The sequence below is a fragment of the Cetorhinus maximus genome, chromosome 14 (assembly GCF_964194155.1).
Source record: "Cetorhinus maximus chromosome 14, sCetMax3.hap1.1, whole genome shotgun sequence".
Classification (NCBI taxonomy): domain Eukaryota; kingdom Metazoa; phylum Chordata; class Chondrichthyes; order Lamniformes; family Cetorhinidae; genus Cetorhinus; species Cetorhinus maximus.
The window spans coordinates 30,526,686-30,540,627 of NC_135892.1; the positions used below are offsets into that span (position 1 = coordinate 30,526,686).

Sequence of the window (13,942 nt, forward strand, 5' to 3'; positions counted from 1 at the left end):
GAACTTAATAAATAAAGCAATATAGGTATGTAACTATATTTAACATAAATACCATTGCCTGGGAGTGAGGTTCAGCTGAAAATGTGCAATTGCTTGGGCTGGAGGGAGCGTTAAAAGCTGTTTAAGCAGAATGGACATGGATGCATTCAAAACTCTTTTGCTGCACTTCCCAAAGTCTGGATCATATTACTAACACGAACAAATGCATAACATGCTACTATCTGAACGCTACATCTATACTGCTTATCAAGTGTTGCTGGGTTTTTCCCTCCCTTCAAAATATGACCAAAAACTGAATTAAATTAAGTCAGGGTATGCAAAACTGAATGTGCCTACAACTATTTTATTAAAGAAAGCAAATGCATAAATTTAGGTTTCAAATGCTGCAATTTGATTTTTGCTCTAAATTTTAGATTAACATTTTCTTAGGGCTTGAAAGGATGGAGCATTTAATGTGATGAAATGACAAGACAAAATGTTACATGGAGCATAACTAGAATGGGAATATTTTCATCTTTTATTGAAATGGGTGTTGTGCTTCATATTACAACAAAATTATCAAACCTTTTGTAGAAAGAAAAATCACATACCTTTGATTTGAAAATAATTAAAAAAATCTTTGAACCCAAACCAGAAATAGATACAAAAAAGAACACCTGCCCAACACGTTGCTGCACTTTGGTACCAACCAAATATGGACAATACTATTGTAGAATATACTTCATAGGAGGGGTGTGCAAAAGGACTAGAGCTGATACATCTTTAACATATCCTATCAACTTTTATACCTGCATGTAGCACAGTTTTCACAATATTATACAGTCTTTTGTCAAATGTTTCCTTTCTGCATATGGGTCAGAAATCATTTTCCAAATGGTTATATCCAAACCCTCTGCATTTCCCTACATCACCTGTAGTACCTTTTCCTGGTTGGGAGGATGAAGAAAGTACCAGTATTCACTAACCATTGCCACTTCTTTTTAACTTCCAATAAATATGAATGCAAAAGGGCAGTGCTTCATGGAAGCTAATCAAAAGATACTGAGCTGCAAAGTAACAGATATTCTTTTGCTCTGTTCTCCTTCATGTTTTCAAAAGTGTCAGGTCAAAGTTAAAGAAAGCATCACAGAGCTCTTTGCAATACATGGATGCAATAATTATTGCCCCAAAGAAATGGCCATGTGCACAAGCTTTATTATTTAATATATAAATACCCTTTAGGCAATTGCTAGGCAATCAGCAAAGATTTGTCTCTTTACATGTCATTGTAAACAATCAGGAGTGTTTATGCAGTTCCCTTCTTGCGTTTAATTTGCAAAAATCAGCAGGGTTATTTAAACATTCAGCAGAGTAAATGACAGGCAGGCTCCTCCCATCCAGGTCTGCTGGGCTGGGTGTCCCATCAGGCTGTCGATAGATAGGCACAATGGTTAAACCTTCAGCATGTCCTCATCACTGTCATCATGAAATGTTACATTTGTGGCGTTATTTGTTGGCCTGTTTTGCTTCAGTTGAGGTTTTAATTTAGACTTTTTCTCCTTCCTTTCATTATGTAAACCAAGCAAATCTTCATCACTCTCATCATGAAAGTGCTCGTTCTCTGGATGCCACTGCTTTGGTTTGCCCATGGTCTTGGGCTCTCCTGTTCTAGTTGAGTTGACTTTCACTTGTGGCATGGTCAAAACTTCATCTTCACTGTCCTGATCATCCAATGGGAATGAACCAAAAACATCAGCATTTACAGCTTGTGTGACAACATGGTTCAAGCCATTTTGCTGGCACTCTTTTGCTGGTTTCAGTCCACTCTCAGACGGTGTGATTTCTTCCATCAACCATTCAGTCTCATTTTCATCACCTTCCTCTTCCCCATTAATCTGAGAGAAAAAAAAATAAAATTACTTCTCTTTCCTTATTTTACTGAGATATTAGCCAGTGTATTTTGTTGCACTGTTCCAGTCCTGCCTTACTGTGTGTACACAAAAACAACAGCCTCAACTAGTCTCATTTTAAAGGTCATTGAGCTGCTGGACACCCATGGTCAAATGGCAAAGGACAGATATCCAGCCAGTGGGAACAAGTGAATGGATTCTACTAATTGTTCACACAGTATGCAATACTGATTTGATGCGAGCGCTGCCATTTTGTAGCTCAATAGTCCAGATGAATACACATTTAGCTGCAAACTCTTTCGAGTTATCAACAGTCACAGATTGCAACTCTTTCGAGTACAATCACAGTTCTTGGTTTCCGGGAGTGGGACATGAACCCACAACCCTCTGATTCAAAGGCGAGGGTGCTATGAACTGAGCCAAGAATCCCCCACCAGCACTAGTTAAAGAGGTCATCAACTGCCTACATGTTAATTGAAGGCTGATTACTTTAGGTTGTTGCTATGGTTTAAGCTCATTATAGTCATTTCACGTTTCAAAGGTCTATAGAAGGTTTTTGCAGACTTCTGTGGTTTCTGCACAAACCAGTTGCTCCCAGACCCCAGACATTAGTGTACTAGTAGGCCTTCCTTCAGGAATTAAGCATGACTGGGAGAATGAGTAGAGGCTACACAGAACAGTGCTAGAAGGGTAGGGGATGAGGCTGGGTGGCCAGGGGTGGGAGGGTGGAAGAAAGAGAAAAGCTGTCAGGAGGGGCATAACTGCCCAGGGTGTTCAGAGAACCATTTCCCCACCTGAACCTTGCGGAGAGAAAAGCCTCAGATATCTGCACTTCATATGGAAGCCCTCACTGAAATCTGTCATCTGCTGCAGCCACAACTCTAACTGAAGAGCAAGGCGAGGGCCACATTGCCAGTCGCTATGAAAGTGACCATGGTGATGAACGTGTGCGCGCCTGGCTCCTTCCAGGCTGGTGTTGGGGGCGTTAGCAACAACTCAATTTGCCATCCACTGTTGCACTAGAGGGGCCATTGAGGCTCTCTATTCAAAGGCAGCTAACATTTCATTCTTTCTTGCCTGAGACAAGCAGGTGGATTAATCAATTGTTTTCTCAGATGGCAGGCTTCCCCATTGGGCAGACTGCCACTGACTGGATGCACATTGCTTTGTGTGCTCCACATATCAATGCTGCCATGTACCGAAACCAAGAAAGATTCCACTCTCTCAATATGCAGCTGGTGTGTAATCATAGGCAGTGCACCAAGCAGGTCAATGCCCAGTAAGTACATAAGGGTACCCAGCCTCCCACCCCACCAACACCCCAAAATTACAGCACATTTACGCTCTTAAATGGCTTCAGTATTTGATTCCACTAGAAGACCATTCCAAATATAGATCACCATATCAAGAAATGTTGCCTAAGACTGGTCTTGAACTTGCCTTTATCAGTTGGTATCTATATCTGCTTGCCCAACAGTTGTGGCTTAGCTTGAAATAAGGTATTGTTGAGGAGAACATTGGAATAGGGAACCATCATTTAGCCCTTCAAGCCTGTTCCATCTTTCAATGCCATCATGGCTGATCAATGACCTAGTCCAATATGTCTTTAATACCTTGGGTCAACAAATATCTAACAGTCTCAGTTTTAAATTTAATAATTGATCTAGCCTCAATTGCCATTGCAGAGGAGTTGCAAACTATTACTGCTGTGTGTGTGGAAGTGTTTCCTAATTTCACTCCTGAAAGATTTAGCTCTAATTTATACACTATGCTCCCCTACTCCGAGACTGGTCTGACCAACAGAAAATGTTTCTTTCTATCTGTTCCCTTAATATCTTAAACTGTGGCCAAATTATTCCTCAACTGCCTAAGTTCCAGGAAATACAGCCCAAGTTTGTTTAACTGTTCCTCAAGCTTAACCCTTGGAGTCCAGGTATCATTCTGGTAAATCTATGCTGACTCCCTCCACAGCCAATATATCCTTCCCAAGGTGTAGTAGCCAAATGGCACATAGCATTCCAGATGTGGTCTAACCTTGCTTTGTATATCTGACAGATGACTTCTATCTCTTTCTGTACATGCCTGCATTCCATTAGCCATTCAGAATATTTTCATGACATTCTAATGACCTTTGTACTGGACCCCCAAGACTCTTTGGATCCCTATTTCTAACTTTTCACAATTTAAAAAGCATCTTGTTCTACCCTTTTTAGGTCCACAATGGATGGCCTGACATTTGCCTACATTGAAATGCATTTGCCATCATTTTGCCTATTGACTTAATCTATCAATGTCTCTTTGTAACGTTATGCTTCCACCTCCACTGTTTGCAATACTGCGTAGCCTTGTAAATTTAGATGATGGGATAGAAAGCCATATATTCGACATTAATAAATATGGTGAATAGTTGATGCCCAAACACAGATCCTTGCAGGGCACCACTGGTCACATCTTGCTAATTGGAGTTTGATTTGGTTTTCCTCTTATTTTTGATTTCAGGCAGCACCACACCAGCTCTAGGCACAACTTCTGTTTTTCTTGCCCCATCACCATGACCCTTTAGGAGCAACTCTTCTTCATTCATTCTCCCCCATCTTTCACCCTATCATAGACCTTTCTTTGTCCTTGTCTCATCCACCCATTTCTTAAATCCTATCTCATCTCTAACTTTTCTCAGTTCTGATGAAATGTCATTGACCTAAAATGTTAGCTCTGTTTCTCTCTCCACAGACACTGTCTGAACTAATGAGTATTTCATTTTTATTTCAGATTTGCAGTGTTCTGCTTTTCAATTTGAACTTAGAACTCTCTTGGCTCCCTTATCAGTGTATATCCCCAGACAGACTGCAGTTGGAAAGTTTAGCCTGCACCAATTGGGCGATTTCCTTTGTCTCATAGGTGACTTTACCATACAGCTACTGCACCTCCTTTCCCATCCCTCCCACACTCCAAACCATTTATTGTATGTTATATTTATCTCCATCTTTTGGCATTAATCATGTTCCTAAGATTTCTTTATTATAGTTTCTTACTGACACAACAACCTTGAGTTCAGTCATCCTTCCTTAAATGTTACCAAGATTCAATATATGCACTATGACAGATTAATTACATTATTCCATGTTTCTCTTAGTAATTTAATTTCTTTTTGGTTTATTTTGATTTTCTACCCCCGCCTCATTACCATATCGATCTGCCCCATGAGAATACCGGTGCCAACCTGGTTTACATGAAGTTTATTCATATCCTGTTTCAACAGCTTACCTCTTTTCCCTGAACCTCTCTTTTTTCTAGTTTCTAAAGTGAAGCTTGAATTCATGATGCACCGACTTAGGTAAATCTGCCATCATAACCAAGGCTGACACAAAAGGCAATGAAGTCAAAAGGTAACAATGAGTTTATGAATAGTCCTTGGATGGCACAGAACTTGAGTATTGCTGAAGAAAAGACATGTTGTCAAAGCTTTTTGTCTTGCACTCATCAGGAAATTCGCAAGAATACCAAGTGTAAAGGGAGCAACAATTTATACTGCATGAGAAGACTGTGCTGATTGATTCTTTTGCCAACCGATCAGCACTGTCTTCTCATGCAATATAAGTTGTTGTCCCCTCTACATGTGGTGTTCTTGTGAATCGTCCTGATGAGTGCATGATGAAAAGCTTGGACAAGATGTCTTTTTTCAGCAATATAATAGTTTATGCTTAGAAAATAAGGGGGGTTAAACACTAAAATATATTGGGCCTGAATCTACAATACTAGGCCAGCTGAACAAAAAAAAAGTCAAATTTAGTATTTGGGTACTATAGCAACCGAGATCATATAAATGGTGGGGCCAATCAGGAGCTGGATCGAGGCTGGCAGGGGGAGATCAGGAGCAGGGGACAGTACATCATGAATCCAAGCCACACTTCAGAAACTTGAACATGCAATCTAGGCCACTTTAGTGCAGTACTGAAGGAATGCGGCAATGTCAGAAGTACCACCTTTTGGATAAGGCATGAGTCTCTACACTAATATCTATTTGTTTCAGTGAGCAGTAAAGGTGAGCAGTGGCACTTTTTGAACAGCAATGCCCCAATCATTTCTCTCTCTCAACCAATAAATCCAAACTAAATCAGTCGATTTCTTTTTCCTGTTGGGCCTGGCATTGCATAAATTGGCTGCTTCGCTGGCCTGTATAACAGTAACAAACTTCAAAATGAATCTATTACCTGTGGAACCATTTAGAATATCTGGGATAGACGAGCCAAATTCTGTCACAGTCTACTAGAGGTAAACTAGCTTCTCACTTTCAAAACAACTTATTGTAGCTTTTTTCCTCCCACCCAGTTACTCGATGGCTTTGCACTTCCACTTACTAATTGGTACCTCAATATATTTTAAATATATCCCTTTAAATAATCCCTTTCGATGTCATAGCTAAGGCTGTATTCTGTATTTACCTCAAACACACTATTTCTTATAAAGTTTTACCTTTGTGTATTTGTATGCAACTCCAGTTCCTCTCCTGCAACAACCTGTCACTTTCTGTAGAATAATTTCCCTGGAAAAATGAACAGAATTCAAAAAAATGAATCATAAGTTGAAGGGGGAAAAACAATGTGTTACATTCACATTAGATCTTTACTATAACTATAAGAACGTAGCTTCAGAATTATTACAGTTTGCATTTTACAGCACCTTTAACAAAAAATACCAAGGTGTATCAAAGGAGTGTTACCAAAGAAAATTCGACATCATACATAATATGAGATATTTGGCCAGGCATGGTCAAAGAGGAAGGTTTTAAGGATTATCTGGAGTGGCAGAGAAGCACAGGGAGGAAATTCCGAGGTTAGGGATTAGGCAACAGAAGGCATAGCCACCAATGATGGCATGATGATGATCAGGGATGTGCAAGAGGCCAGAAATGGAAGACAGTAGAGATATGAGGGTTGTAAGGCTTAAGGAGGATACAGAGATAGGAAGAGGCAAAGCAATGGAGGAATTTAAAAATCGAGGGAACTGCTGGACCAGGAACCAATGCAGATCAGCAAGCACAGGGGTGATAGGTGAAAGGGCTTGGTGCAAGTTAGGACACAGGGAGGCAAGTTTTGGATGAGCTCAAGATTATCAAAATGGGAGGCCAGTCAGAACAGCATCAAAATAGTTGAGTCTGCAGGTAAAGGCATGGATGAGATTTCAACAATGGGCGAGCTGAGGCGGGGTGGAGATGGGCAGTGTTACAAAGTGGAAATAGGTGGTCTTGGTGATGGAAAGAGAATATGGGTATGGAGGCTTACCTCGGTCAAATAGGACACAGCAGTTTCAAACAATCTGCTTCAATTTTAGAAGCCGCCAAGGAGATAAAGTCAGTGGCTAGGGAACGGAGTTGGTGGCAGTGAATATTAAATTTGGAGAAAATTTCTGCTCTTTCAATAATGGATTTCGGATGAGCAGCCTGGCAAATCAGACAATGGTTGGGGGTGGGGGGGTCAAGAGAGGTTGCCCTGGCACCGTTAGTTGTATGGGCGGACGATGTTGCTAAGTGATAGCATGTAGATGAGAAATAGGAGAGAACCAAGGAAAGATCCTCATGGGGACTTGAGGCAACTATGTGCAAGTGATAAGAAATTTTCTTCAGATTTTCTTGCACGACAGAACAAATCTCCTTCTAAGCTTGAACTAGTGCCACTTAAGTCTACAACTAAGTCCAGGTAGGTACAGACTAACCCTGATGTTTAAGTATTCACCCTCTACTTTGCACTTTATTGACAGTAAAAATGAAGTGGAAACTCTAAGAAATATGGTAAAATCCTACACCCTATCGTTTTTTTGGTAACCTTTTATAATAGTTTCCATTTCAATTTTTGTCTGTGGCAAAGCACTTCATGTTCTAACAGCTGTAACATTTCATTTTAATGCTCCCCTTAATCTGGATTCATTTCTGGTTATAACTTTTCACATTAAATGTGCATTTGGTGACAAGTGCAGAACACACCAACATATTTAAAAAATCACTTGACAGTCATCCAAAACTAGCCATTATGGCTCCATAATCTTCACTAGCTAGCAGTTGTCCAGACTGCATGCTGATTATTCTTACAGAATCTTATAGTCATGTCTCAATACCCAAAACCGTTAAAGTAACCAAATACATTACTTCTATGTTATTTATTTCCTATTAAGTTTCCTAAAAACAAGGCAGGCAGAAATGGTTCAATTCAAATCTTAAAATACAAAATGCACAAGTCAAACTGTCAGCAAAGAGAAAACATGTAAATCAGCTAGAAGAGCTAGACAGAGTAACAGCAGACATTGGAAAAATGGAGAAGGAAAAGTAGCAAAGTTAATCAATGGAAACAAAGAATCAGACTGACCCTTTTAAAACATTGGAATAGGTTATAAACAAGTACTAAACAGGTATTTGGCATGTTTCGATTTGTGAAGGCAGTGGGGTGATCCCAGTTTGTGCGCGCTTAGGTAAATCAGTAAAACAGAAGTGACATTGAGGTGGTATTAGCTTAATGTAAATGGACTTAAGGAATAGCATTGCAAGATTCAATTCAACTTATTGAAGAAATGGGAAATTCCCATCTGAGCTACTGCTCGATTTTCCAAACTGTGATGGCTCAAATGTTAGTCACATTTTAAAAAGGAATTAGACTGGGTCAAGGGAATAACTTAGCTTCATTATTGACAGGGAATACATTCCAATTTATGAGGTTAAGAGTATAGTTATTAATGAGGGCTCACATCGGGGCTGCTGTGTCCTTTACTGTATACTTTTTATTAAATCTTGGAGGGTATTAAATTTGGAAGATACAGAAATGTGAAAGGGTTAGCAGTAAGGAGATCAGTAGATTGTAAGCAGATTTAGATAAGTGAATGGGTTTATAAACAGCAGCTACCACTTAAATGTAGAGAAATGCCATATTATGCACATAAGGTTAGACTAGATAGGCATCCATTAAAAGTAAAAGAGGAAAGGGACTTTGATTTAGTCAAAGGTCAGTAATTAATGCTTCCTAGACAATATAAAAGCGATCAAAGAATCAAGTAGGGGCCTAATAGCCTCAATTGTGTAAAAAAGTACAAAACAAAATTGTTATGCAAGACTCCACTTGAAATATTTGCCCCAGTTTTCATGCCCATATCTGCTGAGCATTCAATTTCAAGAGGTGCAGAGAACGTTAATTACCTAAACATATCTTGTGTACAAGATACGCTAAGAGTTGGGGTTGGTCACTTCAGAGAAAGAATGATTGAGGTTTTAGTTATAAGAGGGTTGAGTATAGTCGATTTGAATAAATATTCAAATGAATAGCTGTGGTCAGGCGAGAGACCTTGCTGATAAGATACAAAAGCGGAGAATCAAGTTGGATACCAGAAAGTATTTCTTCTGAGTGTTGTCATACTCCATGGCATGCATGGATATCCTAGTCTACGGCAAGATTATTTGCAAGTTTGCAAGGGAAGGGTGCCAGGGTGGGGGATTTGATAAAATCGTCTAGTCAAATTATGAGTCATGGATAATCATGCAACTTAATCAGACAGGAATTTCCCCAGTCCTCCAGAAATTTGCCATTTCTCCCTCCCTCATCTTATTTTTCTTGAAGGGTTAACATCACGAGAGATTGAGAGCTGGTGCTCCAGATTACATTGTCCTGGCTGGCACTAATGAGGAAAACTATTTTCTCTCCCTTCTAATCGATTTATAACTTAAAGTGCATCAGGCTAGTAGGGGAGAGAATGTGCAGTGTTCCATTTAAAACAAAATTCTGAATAAAATCCAGCAACACCATCACTATTTTATTCATACCTTCGTTCCTGCTTGTAAAGTAACAAAATGAGTAAACAGGCAGTCAGGACCACCAATAACACACTAAGCACTGCCCCCACAGCTCTGCTTCTTCCAGACAAACCCATGGCATTGTCTCCACTCTGTGGCTTACCATCTGGAATCACAGGATTGACAGACCTATATAAACATGAAAAAGTAGTTAGACAGTTCACAGTTGCACAGCAGGACTTTTTTTTTTAAAAGCGCATCTGTTGATTGTTAGAGCTCCTTATCTGCACTCTCCCTATTTCTGCAATATAAAGTTCTTTTTATAAAAAAATACTCTTGCAAACTGCAAAGCTAATCTTCTTTATGTGGGTGCAAGTACTTTGGCATGTGATTCAGCCTTTTCAACGCTGGAGTACATCAGCAGTAGGTTCTAAAATGCTAAAACAACACACCTGCATTTATAAAGCACCTTCCATGGTCTTAAAACGCCCCCAGCATTTTACATTCAGTAAAGTATTTTTCAACAGTACTCGCTGTTCGAATATAGGAAATGCAGCAGCCAATTTGTACATAGCAAGCTTCCACAAACAGCAATAGGCAACTGACCGGATAACCGTCTTTATGATAAAAACAAAAAGCTAAAAGCTACTGCGGATGATGGAAATCCAAAACAAAAACAGAATTACCTGGAAAAACTCAGCAGGTCTGGCAGCATCGGTGGAGAAGAAATCAGTTAATGTTTCGAGCCTTCATGGCTTCAGTTCTGCCGAAGGGCCATGAAGGCTCGAAACGTTAACTGATTTCTTCTCCGCCGATGCTGCCAGACCTGCTGAGTTTTTCCAGGTAATTCTGTTTTTGTTAACCGTCTTTATGATGTTAGTTGAGGGAGAAATTGGCCAAGTCTCCAGGGAGAACTGCCCTGCTAGTTTCAAGTAGTGGCAAAAGATATTCTGAGTTCACTTTAGCATGCTTTAATATCTCATCTAAAAGATGGCACCTTTAAAATAGAGCACTCACTCCCTCAGCACTGCACTAGAATGCCAGCCTAGATATACGAGGTGAAGTCTCTGGAGTACGAAATGAGCCCACAGCTTCTGCCTCAAGTGAGAGTACTCCACACACAACCACATTTAGGGTGTTGACTGTGGAAGATCATAAACAAGTTGACAATTTCCTCTGGAAAGCAAAACTTTTCGTTCTTACACTTTTGCTTTCTGTTTTACGCTTGTATTATTCCATTACTTACCATGAAGACATTGTGGTATCATACCTTTGTGGTTCAACACAACATCAAATCGGACAATGTGGTTATGATGCTTTCATTGTACAGATTTAGCTTTGCTTAGGGCCAAAGCATGGAATATGGAAGGCCATTATCTCCATTTCTCCCACGATGGACTCTACCCATCCATTTCATCACTTGTGCAAGAGCTGTACTATGTTTCTTCTCTCAGATAGTATATCACAGATAATCTTAAAGCCTTCAGCCATTCCAAGGGTCAAAGTTTTACTTTGAGTTGTTAAATTTGGAAATGTTAGTTTGCACAAAGGATATTTTTTACAAGCAGGAATCTTCCATTTTCACCACATGATCTAGACACCTGAATTGTTAATGCCTTTCATCTTCCCACCTTGGTTATTCTACAGATCAGCCAGAATTTTGTCCTGTAGACATTTTCTTTTAATTATCTTCCCAATTATATCGAATGTTTTAAATAATACAATTGACATCGGGCCCAATGTGAATCATACTCTTGAAGCTCAGAGATTTGAATTTGATCTTAGGGTAATAATTGTATGTTATTTACAAAAACACTCCAGTGAATACATGCTGAGTGAGAAGAGGCTTCAAACTTTTGAGAGCTTACACAACATTCTCAATATATGAAGTTGGCTGTTTGCCCAGCACAATTAAAAATTCAGCAACTATATAAAAATGCAAAAGGAGAAATATTGAAAATCAGTCTTTTACAGCTCAAATCTATAAATAGCTGGAGAAACTCACGTAAGTGCACAGACTGTTGATGTGTACCAGGTAAACAGGTACTGACAGTCTGAAGTCTCATGAAGGAAGTCTGGTTTCCCTTCCCCTGCTGATTCACTGCAGTGTAGTAAAACGGTGGAGGAAACATTCTTGGATTTATCACGGCCGCACAGAGAGTTTGAAGAGAAAACTACATCCAGGTCATCATCTGGAAACAAAATGAACACAAACATTAAAATCATACCACAAGATAAATATGGTCTCCATATTATACACAATCATCTGCATTGGGAATTCTGTTAACAATCATGCTACAAAGGTAGATGTTAGCATGAGGATTTAAGTGAGAACAATTTGGATTCAGAACAGGAAGGGTATAGGAATGATTAAGAGCAAGCTTCAAGCTGGAGGTGTTTGTCAATCTTGTGCTTCACCCTGTCAAATACCTGGGAAGAGCTGGAACTGATTGGAAAACATGATATTCAATAGATTTTTCACTGCAAAGATGTTGCATTAGGACAATGAAATAGACAAAGGCCAGAAGTGCAATAGGATGAAGGTGCATTACATCACCAATCTTATCAATACATTGGGCCGAATTTTGCAAGCATTGATGAAGCAAGCACAGGGTTTACTTTGCCACAGTGGAGTTTTACCTTCAGTGGTGTGCAGTAGTTGGTGCTGTAATGCAACTGATCGTTCTTTATTGGGCATTCTGTTCATGAAATTTTATTAATCATATTGGTGTTAAAAACACAGTTACACCTGATTGGCCAAGTTGTAACTTTTTAAATGATTTGAAATGGCAATGCGGGGATGGGACGGTTGAAATTCACACTAATTTCTGCAATTCCTGCCTCTGAGAGGAGCCATACTGCAGCTTATATCAGAGTACTAAGTGACAGACAGCATACTTTCAGGATTTTTGTACTAATCTGCACATGCCTGACATCCTAAATTACAATCAGTTTCAGAGGGGCACTGATAGTTAAGGTCAACAAATTTGTTGTCAACCATCCCCCACGCAACTGCACCTGGCCCCCATCCCTGACAAAATCCAGCCCATTGAATTAATTGAGACACATGGCCCGGATGAGTTAAGTTGCATATCAATTTTCCATTGATTTTGAACCCAACTTCTAAGATAATCAAAACATTCTGAACATATGCTTGGAAGGCAAGTCAAGAAGTATGGATTCAAATCAATTGCAAAGAGAGTAATTGAGAATCACTAACCATGAGGATCTTGCAAAATAAAAATGACTAAACAACAAACATGGAAACAGAAGTCAAGTCATTTACTCAGGGGACACCTTAGATGACCCAAAGTAATGAAGTTAAAAAGGAGGAAACCAAGTGTAACACAGATTTCTAAAGAGTTTCGATGCAACAATAAAGTCAAGCTGGGTGAGATGTAGGATGCTTAAGATATGTGGTCAATGATATGGACTGTACAAAAACTATACCTTAGAAAATGTTGCAGTTCTGATGCTACAGACCTCGCAGAAAATTAGTTGGATAAAATCTCTGATTAACAAGTCCTTGAGCTAGCAGGTAACAACTAAAGAGGATCATTATGATGAGAACAATGATGCACCATGAGTGTAATTTTCCAGTAATCACAGGGGAAATTACTAGGACTGTTATTGCCTAGAAAAACTGGCAGCAGGGCAAGGGGCAGTCAAAGAACATTGCTGGTGGTGTGATGGGCAGGACAGTTATATAAAGACAGGAAACTGTAGAGTGTACTGGTCATCAGCTTCCAGACCTCAAGCAAATTATAAATTTGACAAGCTTTAGACAAATAAGCCCAAAAGTCTAGTTTAGAATTCACTGGCACGTGCATGGTTTCTATTTTGACTGTCTAAATTGAGATCAATTCTGGAGCTCATTTGAGATTCTGGGCTTTTATCATGATGAATGGCTATTTACAATTCATTTGCCCTCATTTTAAAGAGCTCTGAAGAAGTCATATGGACTCAAAACGTTAGCTTTTTTTTTCTCTCCACAGATGCTGTTAGACCTGAGTTTTTCCAGCATTTTCTGTTTTTGTTTCAGCTCTACATTTGACTGCCACCCTCAAGTAGTTGCCCTTCCTTCCAATGTGCCTCTGACGACAAGTTGATAAGAGTAGTTTCTGTCAGGAATAAGAAAGCATTTCCTCACAGCTGGTGGTTAGCCTTTGGAACAGTCTTTTAAAAATTTGCTGTTCATGTGATGTGGGTGTCTCTGGCTAGGCCAGCATTTATTGCCCATTTCTGACTGCCCTTGAGAAAGTGGTGCTGAGCTACCTTTCTG

At 39.5% G+C, this 13,942-nt stretch overlaps 1 protein-coding gene across 1 annotated transcript in view; it reads right to left on the bottom strand.

Annotated features, from left to right (window-relative positions):
• Window positions 1–494: 494 nt before the first annotated feature.
• Window positions 495–13,942, bottom strand: part of igf2r (insulin-like growth factor 2 receptor) — a 223,537-nt gene continuing 210,089 nt past the window's right edge. The window contains exons 45-48 of the mRNA XM_078556726.1: window positions 11,666–11,852; window positions 9,691–9,849; window positions 6,363–6,432; window positions 495–1,874 (exon numbers count right to left, since the gene is read on the bottom strand). Coding sequence (XP_078412852.1) covers window positions 1,431–1,874; window positions 6,363–6,432; window positions 9,691–9,849; window positions 11,666–11,852 — 860 coding nt within the window. The 3' untranslated portion in view covers window positions 495–1,430. The remainder of the gene's footprint in view (window positions 1,875–6,362; window positions 6,433–9,690; window positions 9,850–11,665; window positions 11,853–13,942) is intronic.